The sequence below is a fragment of the Anomaloglossus baeobatrachus genome, chromosome 6 (genome assembly GCF_048569485.1).
Source record: "Anomaloglossus baeobatrachus isolate aAnoBae1 chromosome 6, aAnoBae1.hap1, whole genome shotgun sequence".
Lineage (NCBI taxonomy): Eukaryota > Metazoa > Chordata > Amphibia > Anura > Aromobatidae > Anomaloglossus > Anomaloglossus baeobatrachus.
Window position 1 is genome coordinate 403,063,485 of NC_134358.1, and position 22,550 is coordinate 403,086,034.

The window sequence follows — 22,550 nt, forward strand, 5'->3', positions numbered from 1 at the left end:
CCCCAGCTTTGTGGTTATGTTGGCTGTGTATTAAAATGAGAGGGACCCCATAGAGCTTTTTTTCATTATTTAAATAAATTTAAAACAGGTGTGCGGTCCCACAAAATTTTGATACTCTGTTATGATAAAGCCATACAGCTGGGGACTGGCATTCTCTGTCTGGGGAGACCCTTGATTATTCCCCCCCCTCCCCCACCCTTCCGGCCAGCCTAAAATCTAGCAACCAGTAGCTGCCTAGAATTGTCACATCCATTAGATGCAACAATCCTGGCACTTTACTTTACCAGGCTCATCCCGATAGCCCTAGTGCAGTGGCAATCGGGGTAATATGAGGGGTTATTGACAGCTGTCACAAAGCCCTGGATTAATAGTGGGAGGCGTCTGAGATCCCCTCCCATTACTTATCTGTAAGTGAAAAGAAATAAACACAAACGCTGAAAAAATCATTTTTGAAATAAAAATACAAAAAACCCACCCTTTCACCCTTTTTATTAACCCCAAGCACCCAGTTCCAACGTTATATACACAAGTTCCCACGACAATCTGGATCTGCTATTTACATACTGAAGTCACAGCGTGCGGGCACAGAACATGTCCGCATGCTGTGGTCTTAAGGCAGAGACTGACTTAGCCGCCGCTGTGAGCAGTAACGTCACTTAAGTTTATCTGCGGTCATAGCTGGAGGTTCCTACAGTACCCCACCTATGACCATAAGTGACCTCATTAAACTCAGTTACCTCACTTCAGGTGAATGGAGTTCCGCAGACCTGCATCTCCTGGCAGAAGACCTTGTTGTTTTTGTTGTGTTTTTTTTTTTTTTTTTTTTATAAGAGATTTGGTGATAAAATTTATACAGCATATTCCTGCACCAAATCTGCATTGTCTGGCAAAAACATATCAAAACATGACGTGATATTTTATTTTTTTTTTTTGCCAGGGGATGCAGCTTTGGTGCAGGAATATGGTGTATAAACTTCAGTACAAAATCTGCATCTCTTGGCAAAAAACCACCCACAAAACCGATTTTTGAAGCAGTTTGTGGTTTTCTGCCAGGAAGTGCACTAGATTTCATCACCAAATTTGCATCTCCTGGCAGAAAGCCGCACCAAAAAGGCATGTGTTTTTGTTTTGCTAAGAGATGCAGATTTGGTGCTGAAATTTATACATCATATTTCTGCACCAAATCTGCAGCTCTTGGCAGAAAACTGCATGTTTTTTTGCCAGGAGATGTAGGTCTGTGAATTTGGTTCACCTGAGGTGAGGTCACTGAGTTTAATTAGGTCACCTGAGGTCAGTTTGGCTGCGGTCACAGGCTGGGTACTGTAGGAACCTCAAGCTGTGACCGCACATAAACTGAGTGAAGTCATGGCTCACAGCTGCAGCTGAGTCAGTCTCTGCCTGAACCTCACAATGTGCGGACATATTCAGTGTCGGCACGCTGTAACGTCAGTATGTAGCAGAGCCGAAATCATTGTGGGACCTCGTGTGGTTTATGTTGGAACTGAGTTTTTGTTTTATAGCCACATGGAGTCCCTCTTATTTTGATACACAGCCAAGGTAAGCACATGGCTAGGGTCTGCAGCAACCAATCACAGATGCTGGAACTGCCGGTGGGTGTGGGAAGCAGTGAATATGCATGTGGGTAAAAAGCGGCCCCGGAGCAGGAGACTCGGTAAGTGTAACGGTCCTGCTTATCCTTTATTCTTTCTTTTTCCTTTTTTTTTTTTTTTTTTTATTTCCTTGTTATATCTGGCTGGCTGAATCCAGATAGGTACATTATCTGTCCTGTATTTCAGAATTCAGAACACTCAGGATCATCTCTCTCCGCATCTACAAGCCGCGATATGTCATCCACAGCATCAAATTCTAGAAGTGAGGCAAACTTAAGACATCGCCCCAGTCCTCCTACGTATACGGATGCCATGCACAACCACTCATTTCAATACAACAGACAACCGTAAGTATGATTTAGTGATACAAATGCGTTTTCACTAACTAAATGGTTTTTTTTTTTACTTTGACTTTTTTTTTTTTTATTTTTAATCCATAGCTCTGTAGATAACCTCCCTGCACAAGCGCCACCAGCTGGGTTTCCTGTTTATTCGGCCTTCACCCCCTTACAGATGATGTGGTGGCAACAGATATATGCACGACAATACTACATGCAGTAGTAAGTTGATGTTCTCTTATTTTTGGGTCATCTTGAATAACATAGTTCTGTTAACATGTAACCCCCCTTTTTTTCTGTACCTAAAGTTAGATGCAAGCACTTTAGTACTTAAATTCACTTGGAAGATGTGAATAAAAATAATAATTGTGGTAAATGATTAGAGAACAAAGCTTCACAGTGTTGGTTATGTTAGAGCAGCGCTCTACATCCCGCTTCATGACATCTCAGATTTGGGTAACAGAGACCTCCCCTCCTCGCCCAGTGGGCATAACAGGTAGCATTTTTAATGAGGCTTAATGTTTTATGGAGGAATTGAGCACAACAAAGGGATATGTGTCCATGCAGGTTAAAAACGTAATGCATAGTTTAAACTTTTTCATCTGAATATTTGCTGATTTGATTTACAAAAAAAAAAAAAATTTTATTCATTTGAAAAAGGCATCTCCAAATCATGAAACATTTATGGACCTCTATGAACAATTAACAAGGAGAGAAACAATACTCTCCTTTTTATATAAAAATTTTAACAAGTGTCTTTATTCGCACTGAATGTCCATATCCAAATATTAGAAGACTTCCACATAAACCGTTCCGTGCTAAACTTGTAGAGCTTTATACAAAAAACACATTATTAGACACAGAAAAAGCAAAAAAAAGGGAAGGGAAAGAAAAACTGAAGGGAAAGTGTAGAGAGGTAAAGGGAGAGAGAGAAAAGGGAGAAAAAAAAAAAAAAAAGGAAAGAGTCTCGACCAGATGACCATCCCAACACAAGACCTTCTGAAAGAGTAAAGGGCTCTACTGACGAGGAGAGTCAAGCTATCCGACCTATGAGTGCAGCCACTCAGCTATGTCCTGGGAGTCCCGGAACATAATCCAGGGTGACCACATATCATATACCTTGTCAGACCTACCAGAGGTCTGGCCTGTCAAATCTTTGATCCTGAATATGTTGTTCATTTCCAACACCAGTTCAGCACGTGATGGAGACTTCTCCTGTCTCCAGTACCTCGGGATCAGCCTCCTAGCCGCAGACAGTGTATGTCTAAGTAAGCCCTTCTTTTACCTGGAGACAGAGAACTCCCCTAGGGATAGCACTGCCATTTCCGGTGTCGATGCCACAGGAAGTTAAGATAGTTTGTTGGCTAGCTTTATGGCTCCGTCCCAAAAAAGTTTTATTGGCGGACATGACCACCTCACGTGCAGATATGTGGCCTTTTCATTTAGGCATTTTTAGCATATGTCCAAGCCCAGAGGAAACATGGCGCTGATGGCCGCGGGGCACCTGTACCATCTAGACAGTACCTTGTAATTCCTGTCCTTTGACACTGTACAAGGGGAGGACTTATGAGTAAACTGATATTTTGGCACACTCCTCCGCAGAGAAGCTTCTGCCGAAGTCCTGTTCCCATCTAGTCAAGAAGGGAGGATTATCGCTGCTTGCCCCAGGCATATCCTCCCGAAGCATGTTATACAGCAACGACACAGTATGGTCTGGAGGGTCCTGTTGGAGACACAGGTTCTCAAATGCGGTATGCGGGCGAAAAACAGCTTGGCGCGGCAGGGATCTGATAAATCTACCTATTTGCCTATGAAGGAACAAAGTGTCCATGGAGGCTTTTCCCGTAGGAAAAAGTCTTCATATCCCCCCTGTTTGGGATCTAAAGTTGGATATAATCGGGTGATCGGCATTTGGTTTGTGTAGGAAAACCTGCCTGTGTGCACCTGCTGGGAATGATGGGTTATCGTATATATTTAAGGGTCCCTGGGTGGAAGATATATGATGTGATCTAATACACCTTCTGACCCGCAACACACTTCCGTATTTTTTGTACGTGTGCGGTACATATTTGCACGTACCGGAGGCACGGAGACCCATGTTATTCAATGGTAGATGGCACACACACGTAAAATCACACGGAACGTGTGTCCGTGCGGTAAGTACGTGTGTGCGCTTTTCTACACTGACGACATGTCCGTTTTTGGCACGCAGGCACGGACCCGCTTTAGTCTATGGGTCCGTGCCTGCACGGACCGCACACGGAGTATGTCCGTGTTCAGCACGTATAGTCCGTGTCCGTTTTTCATCACAAAATCTGCAACACTTGTTTCCAACACTTGTTTCCAATCTATCAGGTCATTTGAAAGCAAACACCAGGATCTCATGATGAATGATTGAAATCGTTAATTGGGTAAGAATGCGGGCCTTTAAAAACGGACAGCACACGTACGTATTTTATGTCAATACGGACATTCCACACGCACACACGGCTTGCATACGCCATCACACGGATGCCATACGTACCGGAGAAACTCCCCTAAAAAACGGAACACTGACCCGAAAGACACGTACGTTTTTTTTGCGGAAGTGTGTTTTAGGCCTCTAAGAAAGTACAGCAGATTTTTAGTGATGAGGGGGACTTTGTTCCTTGCTGGCCCCACAGAGGACCAGAGATGAAGATTTACTTTTAACCTTTTGTGCCGCGAAGCAATGATCATCTTTACAAAGGTCATCTTTGTGATTTAAAAGTTGATCTTTTCAGCATTATATGATGAAAATGTAATGGGTTTGATGTTATGGCTTGCGCAGGTAGCTCTCCTTCTGTGCTGTTAGGAATTCTCACTTTGTTCATTTCTTTGTCATGTATAAAGTGTTCCTTTTTATGTTCATTTCCAATGTCCTTATTGTGCCTATTAAAATAAAATCGAATGTGCCTCTTACACTGGAGCTGCTCCGTGCGATGTCCCATGACAATCTCTTCACTACATATATCGATAGAAATAAAATTGAGTGCTACAGCCTGTTAATATTGAAGACCATCAGCCACCACTGAAAATACTGCAGCACTCAAGTGACAATGTCATGAGATCGCCAGAAGACAGTGCTCAGAGTATAAGAGGAGCTCTGGTCCTTGGTGTAAATAATTTTATTTTTTTAATATTGTATTGGGCACAATATGGACATTGAAAAGAAGACCACTCCTTTCAGTAAAATAATCATTAAATCTCATTTAAAGCTGTTAAATCATCCTTGGTAAGGAAGCAGGTTTATTAATTGAAGGGAATTTGTCACCAGAGATGCATCAATTGCTGTTGTGCTTAGTGTAGTCTCTATAAAATCATTGTTTTATCAGCAGGAGATTATCTATAGATGACAACCTGGTCTGCTACCAGATAGTCTAACCCCACCCACACCACACCACTGATTGGCAGCTTTCTGCTTTTGCTCAGTATACACAGAAAGGTGCCAATCAGTGGTGTAGGTGGGGTTATACACAGCTTGTCATTTATAGGACTGATAAAAGAATGACTTATCAGCTGCAGATTTATCAAAAGTATAGCAATAAGCTCATTATGAAACACTGCTGGAATCTGGTTCTTCCCCCTACAACATACTACTTTTAAGTTGGTTAGTGACAGACTCCTTTTAAAAGGGGTTGTGCACTACTTCGAAATCCCCCTTCTCAATTATCATATTCTTCCACACAAATTGACAGTTTGTGCTCACCTCTGGTGCCAGCGATCTTTCAGCACCATCTGTGCTGGGTTTCCCAGGGCTCCACTGACATTGGCTGCAAGGCTCACGTGACAATCGGCGTTGGCTAATCAGTCGCTTCACTTTCACTTCCTTTTGGACAAAACTGACATCCGAAAGAAGTGTCGAAAAAAGTGAGCGTCTGCTCTCCCACTCCCTCCGGATGGTAACTGTCTAAAAGAAATGCCATGAGTGGAGTGACCCATGTCATGCAAACCCTGGCACTGATGACCCTGGAACAGCACCAGAGGAATATGGTGATTTGAGTAGGGGGTCGTTCTAGTAGTAGACAACCCTTTTTAAGCTAGTTTGTTTTCTGTAATTATGTTCATACAAGTTTTATGGTGTGTGTGTGTGTGTGTGTGTGTGTGTGTGTGTGTGTGTGTGTGTGTGTGTGTGTGTGTGTGTGTGTGTGTGTGTGTGTGTGTGTGTGGTGTGTTTTTATAGCTCTCATATTCCTTTTATAGTATAATCTCAAATTTTCTCAGTCAGGCAGCTGCCTCCAGCCAAGGGACACCTGGTAATGCAGTAGCACAGCCACCAGCCACTCCTGCCATAAATTCTGATCGGCCCCCACCCAACCCTCCAAGAGCAGCGCCAAACATTGCACCTGAGGCAAATCAGAACGTCCAAATGAACGCGCAAGGAGGTCCTGTAATGAATGAAGAAGATATTAACCGGGACTGGCTTGACTGGATGTACACGGTTTCCCGAGCAGCTATACTTCTTAGTATTGTGTACTTCTATTCTTCATTTAGCCGCTTTGTCATGGTTATGGGAGCTATGATACTGGTGTACATGTAAGTATAATCTCCATAGTTAGATATGCATGTCCTACTATATATAAATTACAATTTACATAGTCTATGGACAAAACTGTTGGGCTACACCTTTTTAATAGTGATGACCAAACTGTTTGGTGCTTGCTACTCATTTAGAGTATAATGGAAGTCAGTGGGGAACGCAAGCATTTTTTCTGGAAGATTGCTCAAGATCCCCCTTTACTTTCAATATACTCTGTAAACGAGTACCAAGCACCCAAGTAGCAAAATGCTCGTTCTGAGCACAGATGCATTCACTCAACATTACTTATTAATTAATGTTTTTTCATTCAGTACAATTACCACAGAAGTATAACATCCTGCCCCTCGCCAAACAGTCTATCTTTACTGACCTCTGTGAAAGAATGGCTTATTCTAAAGAGCTCACTGGATCTGAGCGTGGTCCTGTAATAGGATATCATTGTATCAAGTTTGTTTGTGAAATGTCATCTTAAATATTCCATAATCAACTGTGAGTGATGTTATTGAAAAATCAAAGCTTTCACAAACCAAAGTCATTCAGCCATGAAGTTAGTGTGGTCGCCAGTTGATGAGGCATATAGTGACCAAAGGGCTACTGACTCAAGAATGTATAAATCCCAAATCTTATCTTGCATTAACATCGGTACAAAATCTGTGCACAAGATGCTTTATGGCATGGATTATTATCACCGAGCATCTACATATAAGTCTTACATCACCAAGCACAATGCCATGTGTCGGATGGAGTGGTGTAAAGCAGCCGCCACTGGACTTTAAAGCAGTGGAAAGGTGTTCTGTGGAATGACAGATCATGGAGAATGCCAGTATGCATTCTTCCAATTGTAAAGTTTGGAGCAGGTATAATGCTATTTGGTTGTTTCTCAGCAGATGGTCTAGCTGCTTTACATTTAGTGAAGTTAAATTCTTAATTATTCAGCATGGCAAGACATTTTGTACAAAGTTTCCAATTTTGTGGGACAAGACATGCTGTTCCAGCATGACCAATGCACACAACATCCATAAAGGTATAATTGTGGAGTTGTGGAATAACTTAACTGGCTACACAGCACTGCTCTTAACTCCACTGAACAGAGATTGCGAGCCAGCTCTTCTCGTCTAACATCCGTATCTGACATCACAAATGCTCTTCTGGATGAACACCAAAGTCTTATAAATGGGATGTCCTAAAAGTCCTTGCAGGTGTAAAGTGTAGGTGCAACAATTCTTTTGTCCGTATAGTGTACATTAAATTTACATAAAAATTAGGGCATCTACTATGAAACAAACTTTGGTGATGATAATAAAGGGTTAGAACAGGAAGCACTTGCTACACCCTAAAATTCATCCAATAAAGAGTGCAATAAATTGTTCTGTCAATCCAGAATATCCGCACCTAAAGGAAACCTCCCAGCATTATTAAAATCCTATAGTATTTTACTCTGCACATTGAAGGGAACCTGTCACTAGTTTTTTTTTTTTTTTTTTTTTCCTTTTAAGCTGCGGCTACCACCAGTGAGCCCTTATATACAGCTCTCCAAAATGCTGTATATAAGAGTCCAGGCCAATTTGTATGACGTAAAAAAAAAACCAAATCACCTTTATAATACCTAGGGGGCAGTCCAGTCCAATGTGTGTCACTGTTCTCGGTCCAGCGCCTCCTCCATCTTGTCCGATCCCCGTCCTTCTTCTGAGGCCCATATAGGTGACGCTTCCTACGTCATCCACACAGGCTGGCATTGTGGTCCTGGTCAGGTGCACTTTAATCTGCCCTAAGCAGGGCCAGATCAAAGTATTGTAGTGCGCATCTGCAGGCAGTGTTTGACCATTCCTTGTCCCTGTGCATTACAGTACTTTGATCTGCTCTCAGCAGGGCAGATCAGAATGTGCAGGAGCGCAATGCCAGCCTGTATGGATGACTTAGAATGCATCATCCACAGGGGCCTCAAGACTGAGGGTGGTGATCAAACAAAGAGGAGGCGGCGCTGGACAGAGACCAGCGACACTCATCGGACCGCCCCGCATTTGAGTATTCTAAAGGTGTGTTTCTTTGTCGCTCCATTGGGAGCCCCAGACAATTGGGTGTATAGCTTCTGCCTCCGGAGGCCACACAAAGTATTACACTGAAAAGTGTAACCCCTCCCCTCTGCCTATACACCCTCCCGTGCATCACGGGCTCCTCAGTTGTTTTATGCTTTGTGTGGAAGGAGGCACACATCCACTCATGCATTCCCATTTTAGTCAGCAGCAGTTGCTGATTTTATCGGTTGGAAGAAAAGAGGGCCCCCACAGGGCCCCCGGCATGCTCCCTTCTCACCCCACTACGTCGGCGGTGCTGTTAAGGTTGAGTTACCCATTGCGGGTACAGAGGCTGGAGCCACATGCCGTTTTCCTTCACCATCCCTTAGAGGCTCTGGGAGAAGTGGGATCCTGACCGGTCATCCATTCACTGGGACCGGGCTCCCTCCGCAGCCCCTGTGGGAATCTGCCGGACAGGAGTCTATGTATCCTCAGGGACAGGGCCCTGCATCTAAAGGTACTCTGTGTCCCCATGGGGACTGTGCATGGAGCGCTTGTTTCACAGACGCTGCAGCAGCTGCTGGTTTTGTGAAGACCGGGACTTCCGCGCCGACCGAGCCTGTTTGTCGGCCGCGGTATTAAATTTAGTCCCCGGCTTCATTGCGGCCTAGTACCATAACTCCCGGGCCTGCCAGTCAGGGGTAAGGGCGGGAAGGTCGACCTGACGTCGGCAGTGAGGGCTGGAGCGTACTTTAGGTTTCCTCCCCCCCCCTCACTGATCACTGTGGGGCCCCAGATTCCCGCACTTTACTAGTCGCCGCCCACGGCTCCCTCCTCCCTTGAGAGCTCCGGCAGCCATTTTTACACATTCTGCCGGTGGAGGATTTCAGGAACGAGCTCTGGGAGACCTAAGGCAGGGAATCTGGTGGACACACACTCCGCTTTGGGCGGTCGGTAAGCCACACCAGCACCCGGTGCTGGTCCCCCTAGGGTGCCGGAGTGAGTATATATATATATATATATATATATATATATATATATATTATTTATTTCTCTGTTCGGCCAGGTTGTTTACTTTTGGCTATATACCCTCAGTGATCACTCTCCTAGGAGACAACAGCATGTCGTCCACAAGGAGCAAGGGCGCTAAGGCAAAGAGTTTTTTGCAACCTGTACCTCTTGTGGGGCTATGTTACCTGCGGGTTCCACCTACCCTCACTGTGAGCAATGCTCGACCCCTGTTGCACTTGCTCAGCCGGATCCTCGGTCACTAGTGGGCCCCTCGGATCAGGCAGACCCTCCTGCTTCCACTGTCCAGGCGGCAGGGACAGAGTTTGCAGTTTTTGCTGAGAAACTCTGAGTCGCTTTCACAATCCATGGCTCAGTCTATGGACAAATGGTCTGCCAAGCTACTAGAAACCTTGCAGTCCAGACCGGTCCTTACACAGGCCCCGGGCACTGTTGGATCATCGCCTCCAGGCCCCTCTCGGTCTGCGCCGCAGCGTGCTCCTGGGGTGGCCCCTAGGTCTCACGTGGAGGACTCCTGCACGGACCACAGTCCCAGACCGGCTAAGCGGGCTCGCTGGGAATCTTCCCCGACTTCCTCACGCTGCTCGGGGTCTCAGCTTGAGGACTCTCTGGAGGACGAGGCGGACGTCGCAGCTCAGGGCTCTGACCCTGACGTTGCCCTCAATCTTGATACACCTGAGGGGGACGCCTTAGTAAATGATCTTATATCGTCCATCAACCAGGTGCTAGATCTTTCTCCCCCACCTCCACCTATAGAGGAGTCTGCTTCGCAGCAGGAGAAACACCAGTTTAGGTTTCCCAAACGTACACGGAGTGCGTTTTTCGATCACTCTAACTTCAGAGATGCTGTCCAGAAGCACAGAGCATTTCCGGACAAGCGCTTTTACTAAGCGCCTCAATGACACACGTTACCCCTTCCCCTCTGACGTAGTTAAGGGTTGGGCTCAATGTCCCAAGGTGGATCCTCCAGTCTCTAGACTGGCGGCTAGATCTGTAGTATCAGTTGCAGATGGCTCATCGCTCAAGGATGCCACTGACAGGCAGAGCTCCTGGTGAAATCCATCTATGAAGCCACAGGCGCGTCTTTTGCCCCGGCCTTTGCAGCCGTGTGGGCACTCCAAGCTATCTCAGCTTGTCTGTCTGAGATTAATTCGGTCACACGTACCTCTGCTCCGCAAGTTGCGTCTTTGACTTCTCAGGCGTCGGCTTTTTCGTCCTATGCCATGAACGCCGTCCTGGACTCTGCTAGCCGTACAGCGGTAGCATCCGCTAATTCGGTGGCAGTCCGCAGGGCCATGTGGCTACGCGAATGGAAGGCAGACTCTGCTTCCAAGAAGTTCTTAACCGGTTTGCCGTTTTCTGGCGACCGATTGTTTGGCGAACGATTGGATGAAATTATTAAGGAATCCAATGGAAAGGACTCGTCCTTACCCCAGTCCAAACCGAAGAGACCTCAGCAACGGAAAATACAACCGAGGTTTCGGTCCTTTCGGCCCTCAGCCAAGTCCCAATCCTCCTCGTCCAACAGGCCAGAGAAAGGCCAGAGGAACTCCTATGCGTGGCGGTCTAAGTCACGCCCCCAAAAAACCGCCGGAGGCACTGCCTCCAAGGCGGCCTCCTCATGACTTTCGGCCTCCCCGAACCGCATCCTCGGTCGGTGGCAGGCTCTCCCGCTTTTGCGACGCCTGGTGGCCACATGTCCAAGACCGATGGGTGAGAGACATTCTGTCTCACGGTTACAGGTTAGAGTTCAGCTCTCGTCCTCCGACTCGTTTCTTCAGAACATCTCCGCCCCCATCTCGGGCCGGCGCACTTTTTCAGGCTGTGGGCGTTCTGAAGACAGAAGGAGTGGTGATTCCCGTTCCCCCTCAGGAACATGGTCACGGCTTCTACTCCAACTTGTTCGTGGTGCCAAAGAAGGACGGATCATTCCGTCCCGTTCTGGACCTCAAACTGCTCAACAGGCATGTGAGCACCAGAAGGTTTCGGATGGAATCTCTCCGCTCGGTCATCGCTTCGATGTCACAAGGAGAATTCCTAGCATCAATCGACATCAAGGATGCTTATCTACATGTGCCGGTCGCACCCGAACATCAACGCTTCCTGCGTTTCGCCATCGGGGACTAACACCTTCAGTTCGTGGCACTGCCTTTCGGCCTGGCGACAGCCCCACGGGTCTTCACCAAGGTCATGGCATCCGTTGTGGCGGTCCTACACTCTCAGGGACACTCGGTGATCCCTTACTTAGACGATCTCCTAGTCAGGGCACCCTCCCGGGTGGCGTGTCAACACAGCCTGACCGTCGCTCTGGCGACTCTCCAGCAGTTCGGGTGGCTCATCAACTTCCCAAAGTCCAAGTTGACACCGACCCAATCACTGACTTACCTCGGGATGGAGTTTCATACTCACTCAGCGGTAGTCAAGCTACCGCTGGACAAACAGCTTTCGCTGCAGACAGGGGTGCAATCTCTTCTTCGGGGTCAGTCACACCCCTTGAGGCGCCTCATGCACTTCCTGGGGAAGATGGTGGCAGCAATGGAGGCAGTGCCCTTCGCGCAGTTCCATCTGCGCCCACTCCAATGGGACATTCTCCGCAAATGGGACAGGAGGTCGACGTCCCTCGACAGGAACGTCTCTCTTTCCCTTGCAGCCAAAACCTCTCTTCAGTGGTGGCTTCTTCCCACTTCTCTATCGCAGGGAAAATCCTTCCTGCCCCCATCCTGGGCTTTGGTCACGACGGACGCGAGCCTGTCAGGGTGGGGAGCGTTTTTTCTCCACCACAGGGCTCAGGGAACCTGGACTCCGATAGAGTCTTCCCTTCAGATCAATGTTCTGGAGATAAGGGCAGTGTATCTAGCCCTAAAGGCGTTCCATCGGTGGCTGGAGGGCAGGCAGATCCGCATACAGTCGGACAACGCCACGGCGGTCGCGTACATCAACCACCAGGGCGGCACGCGCAGCCGTCAAGCCTTCCAGGAAGTCCGGCGGATTCTGCGGTGGGCGGAAGCCACAGCCTCCACCATCTCCGCAGTTCACATCCCGGGCGTAGAAAACTGGGAAGCAGATTTTCTCAGTCGTCAGGGCATGGATGCGGGGGAATGGTCTCTTCACCCAGACGTGTTTCGAGAGATCTGTCGCCGCTGGGGAACGCCGGACGTTGATCTCATGGCGTCACGGCACAACAACAAGGTCCCGCCCTTCATGGCACGGTCTCAAGATCACAGAGCTCTGGCAGTGGACGCGTTAGTTCAGGATTGGTCGCAGTTTCGACTCCCTTATGTGTTTCCTCCTCTGGCGATGTTGCCCAGAGTGTTACGCAAGATCAGATCCGACTGTCGTCGCGCCATTCTCGTCGCTCCAGATTGGCCGAGGCGGTCGTGGTACCCGGATTTGTGGCATCTCACGGTGGGTCAGCCGTGGGCGCTTCCAGACCGCACAGACCTGCTGTCACAAGGGCCGTTTTTCCATCTGAATTCTGCGGCCCTCAACCTGACTGTGTGGCCATTGAGTCCTGGCTCCTAGCGTCATCATTTTGCCCTCATCCAGTTCACCAGTGTGAAAAGGATTTGCATTCATTAGATCTAGTGAGAGCACTCCGGCTCTACGTGTCTTGCACGGCGCCCCTGCGCCGTTCAGATGCGCTCTTTGTCCTGGTCGCTGGCCAGCGTAAGGGTTCGCAGGCCTCCAAGTCAACCTTGGCTCGGTGGATCAAGGAACCGATTCTTGAAGCCTACCGTTCTTCGGGGCTTCCTCTTCCTTCGGGCCTGAAAGCCCATTCTACCAGAGCCGTGGGTGCGTCCTGGGCATTGCGACACCGGGCTACGGCTCAGCAGGTGTGTCAGGCAGCTACCTGGTCTAGTCTGCACACCTGCACAAAACACTATCAAGTGCATACCTATGCTTCGGCAGATGCCAGTCTAGGTAGGCGAGTCCTTCAGGCGGCGGTTGCCCACCTGTAGGAAGGGGTCGTTTTCGGCTCTTTTTATTGAGGTATTCTTTTACCCACCCAGGGACTGCTTTTGGACGTCCCAATTGTCTGGGTCTCCCAATGGAGCGACAAAGAAGAAGGGAATTTTGTTTACTTACCGTAAATTCCTTTTCTTCTAGCTCCTATTGGGAGACCCAGCACCCGCCCCTGTTCCCTTCTGGCTGGTTGTTCTTTTGGTTATGGTTTCAGTTCTCCGAACATCCTTCGGATTGAATTTACCCCAGACCAATTTATAAGTTTCCTCCTTCCTGCTTTTGCACCAAAACTGAGGAGCCCATGATGCACGGGAGGGTGTATAGGCAGAGGGGAGGGGTTACACTTTTCAGTGTAATACTTTGTGTGGCCTCCGGAGGCAGAAGCTATACACCCAATTGTCTGGGTCTCCCAATAGGAGCTAGAAGAAAAGGAATTTACGGTAAGTAAACAAAATTCCCTTCTTTTTTTATATAGATAGGTCTAGGCTTTTATATACAGTATTCTTGAATGTGGTGTATAAGAACTCACGATGGTGGCCGCAGTCAAAACCTGGTGGCAGGTTCCCTTTTAAATAAATGAAAAGTGCATATTGTATGCCAAGCAGCTGGTGCAAGTTTAAAACAATGTTAATTTTAAAGCAAGTTCAAACTTAAGCCCTTATTTTTATAAAAAATTATAAGATTGATATACCATTTAGATTTTCAACTAAAAAAAACCTGTTGATCAGGCCAGGGGTAGACATTTCTGCAAAAAAGTTAGGCTTCAGTGCTCTTTCTATAAAAAAAAAATAAAATGCTACTTTCTTTGACTCTTTGTATGTGGGACCCCCTTTGCAAGGAATTTGATTCACTGCATTGTCCACACTAAATTGCCTATATCAAAGCCAGTTAGGATAAAGGGATTTGGATCCACACTTGTCTTTGGGTTTCTTACTTTAGGCTATGTGCGCACTAGAAAAGTGATTTTTCTCAAGAAAATTTCTTGAGAAACTTCTGGGAGTTGAAGATTACCGCACCTGCGGTAAAAAAACACACCAAAACTGCGGGAAAAATGCATGCATTTTTCCCGCGGTTTTGCCGCGTTTTTTCCCCAGGTTGGTCCCTGCGTTTTTTTTATGCTGTAACTGCAATAAATAATATAGATAATAGATAATCGATAGACAGACAGATAATGGATAGAGGGAAAGATGGATAGATGAATAGATGAGAAAGACCTATATAATGTCCCACCTCCCTGCATTTTCTAAGCTGGCACCCTTTAGTGACTTTCATGTGGCACTAAAGGCTGCTTAGCCTTGTATTTAGCCATTAAATAAATAAAAAAAAAAACACGTGAGATCCCTCCCATCTTTTGTAGCCAGCTAGGGTAAAGCAGATGGCTGCAGCCTGCAAACCACAGCTGGCAGCTTCACCTTGGCTGGTAATCCAAAACAGAGGGCACCCCACGCTGTTATTTTACATTAAATAAATAATTTAAAACAAAAAACATGGGGTCCCCCCAAATTGGATCACCAGCCAAGGTAAAGCGGATAGCTGTGGTCTGGTATTCTCAGACTAGGGAGGTCCACTGTTATTGGACACTCCCCAGCCTAAAAATAGCAGACCGCAGCCGCCCCAGAAGTGGCGCATCCATTAGACGTGCCAATCCTGGTGCTTCGCCCCAACTCATCCCGTTGCCCTGGTGCGGTGGCAAACGAGGTAATATATGGGGTTGATGCCAGATGTGTAATGTCACCTGGCATCAAGCCCTGGGGTTAGTGATGTCACGCGTCTATCAGATACCAGACATCACGAACCCAGTCAGTAAGAAATAAAAAATGGACAACAAAAAAGTTTTATTTGAAAAAACACTCCCTAAAACATTCCAACATTCCCTCTTTCACCAATTTATTGAAAAGAACAATCAATTCCACGTCCGGCATAATCCGATAAGGGGGGGTGGTCCCACGGCGATCCATAGTCACTGTCCCATTCAATGAAGAACAGAATGTTCCCCATTGGCTGGGAGAGCAATGCAGTGACCTGAGCTAACATTAATAGCCCAGGTCACTGCAGGGGTTGACGAGCGCTGCCGTCAGGAGGATAGATGAGATCATTACCTGCTGTGATCCTCTCCTGTACTGCTGACGTCAGAGCTGTCACTGACTTCTATGCCCACCGCGTTGTCAGCAGTATCGCGAGAGCCCGTGACGTCACCGCTAGTGACAGTTTCGGGCCGCTTGCGAGACGGGCATAGACAGCAGTGACTGCGGTGATGGCAGGAGATCGTCACAGCAGGTGATGATCTCATCTAACCTCCTGACAGCAGCGCTCGGCATCCCCGCGGCTGCACGCACTGGTGTCAGTGTCTGCCTGCGCTGCAGCATGACAAGCTGCCGATACTGCGGGCAGACACTGACAGTGCTGTGCTGGCAGCGGCGGGGCTGGAGCGGGACACAGACTGCACGGGCACCTGGAGGTCACACGGAAGCGCTTCTGTGCGGCGTCCAGGGAGTGTGATGTGTGTGTTTACTCTGCTCCGCTTCCTCTTCTGTAATAATGACATCACTTCCTGCAAAACCGCAGGGAGCGATGAGCATTACCGCAGGTAAATCGCGGCTATACCGGGGGTATACCGCACATCAATTGCTACCGGGGGTATTCCGCAGGTACCTGCGGAAAAGAAGTGACCAGCACATTTTCTCAAGAAATTTTCTCAAGAAAATCTTCACAAGGAATTTTCTTGAGGGAAAAAAAAGCAGTGTGCGCACAGCTATTTTTTTTTTTTCCCATAGGTTTTGCTGGGAAATGTCTGCAGAAAGATTTCAAATATTTCTCAAGAAATTTCTGCAGCAAAACCGCGGGTAAAAACGGCTAGTGCGCACAGGGCCTTAGAGTTACTTCTTAACTAGAGTATGTTGCCTTCATTTTCTCTAAACTATATTCCTGTGATGTCAAAGTTACTGGAGCACAGGATAGAATATGATGTAGGGCTGCATCTGCAGGTTGGACAGTTTACAATACTTCTGTCTGTGCACCTGGGATATGTCCTTAAGATTAGTATGGATTTAACCTATATGCTAATAACCGCTGTAAAGAATCGGAAACAGCTGATTTTTTTTTTGTTTTTTTTTTTTTCCTTCCATTTTCAATGGTGTATGTGTGGATGTAAATGGCATTCTGTCATTGCATTACACTTTTATTGTTTTAAAACTATATTTCGCATGTGGATTGTGAAACTTACACTTTTTTTTTTCCTCACAGGCACCAGGCTGGCTGGTTTCCATTCAGACAAGAGGATGGTCAGCAACAGGCTAGAGATGATGCAGGAGATGTCAATCCTGACAGGGCAAACAACAATGATCTTCTGGAGATGGTAAGTGGCTGCTCCTCATTTGGGTTTTAGTAATTACAGGCATGAAAGATATGAATAGACTAGTATTAAGTATAGAGATTTTAGTAGCACCACTTTTACATTGGATGATTGTACTTTTATAACATTATGTCCCTTTTAGGATACAGTAGACGTGTGGCCTAATTTTACATTTTAGGATAAACACTGAGCTACAGTGTTATGTGCGGCTGCTGGTTATATAATATTTCAGAGAGTTAGAGACTCTGTATATTCTCCCCGCTTATTGGCATCTTTCTGCTTATCCACAATGTACACAGAAAGCTGCCAATCAGTAGTGTGGGTGGGGATCGACAGAGCCCATTATTCAGGGAACTGGTAGATTTGCTGCAGAAAAAGAATATTTTAATCAAAACTGCAACAAGGAGCCCAGTAAGTGAACTATCAAGGTTGCTGCCTAGTGAATAATTCCCTTTTAAAGGGGCTTTACCATGAATATAATACTTTCCTATTTAATAATACATGTCATGACTTTGTTCTGTAATTTGGATTATTAATAAATTGTAGTTTGTCAGCAGTCTTCTAATCTATATGGTGTTCCAGACCTTGGACTTGGTAGTCTGCCATTTCTGTCTAACCATTGTGTGAACTCCTAAAAGCTGTTTTATCACTTTTAAAACACTGTGAACGGCGTTAAAAAAAACAAAAAACAAAAAAAACCCAAAATGAAATTCCTGAATTTCATTTATTTTTTTTTTTTGCCTCACAAAAAGTGGAATAGCAAGCGATCAAAAACATTGTAAATCAAAATGGTACCAATAAAAACGCCAACTCATCCCATTAAAAATCAATCCTTCACATGTGCAGTGTGTATACAATCTGTTACTAGGGATTGTCTCATGGGTATTCTGCACCCGTGTTGCCCCCCCGCCTTCATAATAGGGGCCTGCTGCATCCTGCTAGTGCAATTTGCTGTTTGACCCTTGTTGGCTAATGGCGGTTTCTGGTGAGTTTTTTTTTTTTCCTTTTGAATTTGTCCTAATCTGTGAATCCTTCAGACTGAATAGAGCTAAGAAGAAAAATCGTAGAACTGCACTGCTCATTGAATAACATTGGTCTGAGTGCAATACCTTTTTTTTTTTCTCTCGCATTGTACTCTATTATACGCTAGTGTAAGCAAACTCTAAACCGCACTTTAAGCCCATATTGATTATTATTTAACTAAAAGGCCAAAACGTGGCACTGTTCAAATATTTCTGGACATACCGTAAATGTATATTGCTGAAACATCTCATTTTTAATGTACTATAGTGAATAACTCAGCCAGCGCTGACATCCTGCTATGTGCAGACTACACATTACCTGTAATGAATTGCAATACAGGTAATATATAGTTTATATACACCAGCATGTCAGCGCTGGCTTTACTTACTAGCCCTAAGGCTGTGTGCGCACTTTGCGGTTTTTTTTATGCGTTTCCGCAGCGTTTTGAACTGCAGCGTTATTAATGCCATAATGCATGTGTTTTAATTTTCAAGCAAAGTCTATAGGAAATAGGGATTTCTTGTGCGCACAATGCAGTTAAAAACGCAGCGTTTTAGTTGCAGAAAGTTTGGTAAAAACTCAGCGTTTAAAGAAGCAGCATGTCAATTGTTTTTGCCATTTTGGCAGCGTTTTGCTAACATTGAAGTCAATGAGAAGTTGCAAAACGCAATCTACTTCAAAAATCTAGCGTTTAACATGCTTTTTTATAATGCAGAAAACATGCTTTTTGGACCAATTAAATGCTTGCGTTTTTGACAAAATATTAATGGCATATGTCCCTTTACACACTCACATAGTCCGACAAATAAATTTATGAAAATCAATAAATGTAATTTTATGCATAAATATTGGCAGTTATCATTTCAATAAAATAAGCCAGTCTATGTATGATTTTAATCTTGATATTTATCATTTTTTCCTTTTTTTTTTTTTTTTTTTTTTTTTTTTATAGTGTTTGTATGTTTTAAACTTTATTTAGCAGTGTATTTATAGTTAAAACGCATCTGAGTTTAAGCACTGAAAAAGCATCTAAATCGCGGTAAAAATGCGATAAAAACACAAGCGTATTTATAGTGTTTTTGTGGTAAACACCAAATTTGACAGACAATTTCTGCCAGAGGATGCGTTTAGAACTGCAACTACCTCGACGCAAAGTGCGCACATAGCCTGAAGGTCTATATGCTCCCCAATTTGTCAGGAGCGCTGACTACAGGGGTCCCAGACAGCAGGGGTCTCTGGCACTGAACATCTTACGGGGATCAGGAGTTAGCTCCACTAAGAACAAGGTCTTCATCACCATATATACTGTATATCTGAAGTCTGCTCAAGTATTAAATTTGTTTTTTGTTTTTTTTTTTTTATTTAAATTCTCCCAATACAAAATATAAATTCAATACATTTATTATTAAACAGAAGGCTATTATATTTCTGGGAAAAACCCTTTAAAGGTAGTCTGTCTGCAGTCTTTTGCTACAACAACTCTGAACAGAATAATGTAGGCAAAGAGACCCTGAATCCAGCAATGTATCACTTAGTTTACTGGGTGCAGCAGTTGTGACAGTTTTTAGATTTAGCAATGCAGCAGACCCAAGAAAGCTAACCCTGCCCACACCAGGCTCTGTAGGTGCAATGTTTATAGATAAGAGAGCTGATTATCACAGTAGGGGGTGTGTCTGAGTACTCAGCATGAGGCTGTGTAGTTCCCACAAGGATAAGGTTCTGGTGCTAAAACAATCATTGTAAGTAAATGGCTCCACTGACCTTGATGAGAGGCATCACTGAAATCTGTGTTTTGACCACCCCCCCTTCCCACCCCCTTCCGAGCATGCTGTGTTCAGATTAGATAAAGGGAATCTGTCAGCAGGTTTTTTCTAAGTCTTTGTAACATTTTTGAAAATCAGCCTGGATTACATAGTTACCATATTAGTCATATTATAACCTGTGTTTTTTTTTTTCTTTTTTTTTTCTTTTTCTTCGCCTAAAGGAGCGTCGTATGGATGAAGGCATTCAGGAGGATGTAGCAGAAGAGCGGGGGGATGATGAACCAGCAGTGGCACCTCCTGGACTTGTGGCATCAGCTTGGTCATTTATAACCACATTCTTCACATCCCTCATACCTGAGGGCCCCCCACAAGTTGTGAACTAGATATTATTCTGACTGCCATCCAGACGGAAATGCAAGACAGGAGAAAATGTTTTAAAGATAATTGTGCCGTCTCAGAAACTGCATTTCAGTTTTTGTTTTTTTTTTCTTTAATCTTAATACTGTCCTTGAACCATTATGACAGGCTATTCTTGGTCTTTTAAGCACACTCACCTTATTTTTTACATGATCATCTTTTCTTTATAAAGAAAATAACCACGTCTTCCTTTTCTCAAATTTCTATTCAGTGGCGTTATTCTAAAGTCCTGCCGATTTTTAACTAGAGGCTGATATTGCTTCTTAGTATTTACCCCGAAGACGTCTTTGGTACAAACTGTTGAAATTAGCTACTTGCGTTAGAGCCACAGTGTAAATGCAATCAATGTTAATAATCCTTGCAAAAGCAAGCTTTTATGCCTCCACTAATTTTGCTTGATTTCCAAGAAATTGTCAGGACACTTATGACATAGCATCGTTGGTCACAAACCAGTAATTCTACATATGTTATATGATTAATAGTATTAATATTAGAGGTTATCCCAACTGGACAATCCCTGACCACATGCCTTATTAGAGCATATAGACTTTATAGAGGCAGTATTCACTCTTACCACGGGTGAAGAGTATTACGATGAACCTCTATAGGATGTGACCTTGTCACGTCACCCGGTTGTCCATGTATTGTATGGCTCATTTTAGTTAAGCGGAGCACACACGGCGAGAAAAACTGAGCAAGTGGAATGCGATAAAATTGCATTCCACCCGGACCCATATAACTCTATGGGGTCTCTCCCATTTAATTTCTCAACCCTAATCGGACCGAGAAAACAATCACAGCATGCTGCAGGGGGAAACCGATTCGTTTTCATTTGCACCCATAAAAGTCTATGGGTGCGAGAGAAACTCCGCACTGCACTCGCATTAGGCTAGGTTCGCACACTGCGTCTTTTTGACGCTGCGTTTCTGTGCGTTTTTGGCCGCTAAAAACGCACAAACGCACCTGCGTCGAAAAAACGCATCAAAAAACGCATGCGTTTTTGCCGCGATTTGGTGCGTTTTTGGCTGCGGTTTGCTGCGTTTTTGATCTCTGCGTTTTGCTGCGTTTTTCCAATGCATTGCATGGGGGGAAAACGCAGAAAAACGCAGGAAAGAACTGACATGTCCATTTTTTTTTTTTTAACTCAAAAACGCAAGTAAAAAAACCAGATGTGTGTGGACAGCAAAAATGAAAACTCATAGACTTTGCTGGGGAAGCAAAGTCCTGCAGTTATGAGGCCAAAAATGCACCCAAAAAACGCGCAAAAACGCACTGTGCGCACATAGCCTTACACCGGAGTGCAGTGCGATAATTGCATCAGCTGATAATGGAGGCGATGGGGAGATTAGTCCCTCCCTCTTCTCCGCAGCGCCCGCCCTGTCCTCTGCGGCTGTGCTGTGATCGCAGGATAGGATCACAGTGGCATGACAGTCGCATGACACTGCTTACACTCCAGCAGAGCGGGAGCAGAGTGTCATGCGATTGACTCAAATTAATGCCCTTGTGTCCCCAGCTTTACAAGATTAGGTAGCTAGTGTTTATAAAGCAGTTGCCACTTCAGAGAAACCCTTTCCCAAAAACCGATGTATTAAGTGGATAATTAAATGCATTATTGGATTTGACACTGCCATTGCAACTAAAAAAATGTGTTAATCCTCAGTTGATCTGATGCCGTCCCGCTTTCTATATCTGGTTAGTTTTACTTCTGCCCTTTCTCATGCAAAAGTTTTATGAATGATTTTGTACCAAATATATATACAGTTGTATTCATAGCAGCTGTGGTTGACCTTTAATTGAGAAAATATATCCCCCATTTATTAGCAATGCCTTTTATAAGAGAGAAAATATTAAGAGTTTCCGAAGTCTTGCTGAACATAAAATTATCTGGTTATTTCAGGTACATACGGATTCTTCTACTGTGTCTTTTATCAAAGCAGATACTGTATGTACTTTTAATATATTACCATGATCCACGACGATTTCCAGACATGTAAAATGGGCTGTCACGACTTTTTATTTGGTATTTGCTTGAGAACAGTATAAATCAGAGTGTAATGCAATATTTGGACCGTTTTATAGATACAAAGAAAATGTAATAGCATCTTGAAATTCAGTATTTTTTTTCTACAATTATCGGTTTCATAAACTCTAATTGTATGAACCAGTTTTCTTCTATTTTGTGCATAAAGATACAAGGTCATTTTTATTTGTATTATATACTGTCAACTATTTGATAGTGTTATTGTTGGAGAGGATCCTAGTGTGTTGTGATACTGGTGCTCTTTCTTTACCTGCTGCAATGTTGTATCCTGCTTTCTTCAGCGCTCTATTGGGAGACCCAGACGATTGGGGTATAGCTACTGCCTCCGGAGGCCACACAAAGCACTACACTAAAAAGTGCAAGGCCCCTCCCCTTCTGGCTATACCCCCCCGTGGTATCACGGGTTCTCCAGTTTTCAAGCTTTGTGCGAAGGAGGTCAGA

The 22,550-nt window shown here is 44.9% G+C and overlaps 1 protein-coding gene across 1 annotated transcript in view; it reads left to right on the forward strand.

Annotated features, from left to right (window-relative positions):
• The window catches only part of HERPUD2 (HERPUD family member 2), a 54,935-nt gene extending 32,706 nt beyond the window's left edge, over positions 1–22,229 (forward strand). The window contains exons 5-9 of the mRNA XM_075315135.1: positions 1,797–1,957; positions 2,051–2,170; positions 6,191–6,502; positions 16,757–16,868; positions 19,873–22,229. Coding sequence (XP_075171250.1) covers positions 1,797–1,957; positions 2,051–2,170; positions 6,191–6,502; positions 16,757–16,868; positions 19,873–20,034 — 867 coding nt within the window. The 3' untranslated portion in view covers positions 20,035–22,229. The remainder of the gene's footprint in view (positions 1–1,796; positions 1,958–2,050; positions 2,171–6,190; positions 6,503–16,756; positions 16,869–19,872) is intronic.
• Positions 22,230–22,550: the final 321 nt, after the last annotated feature.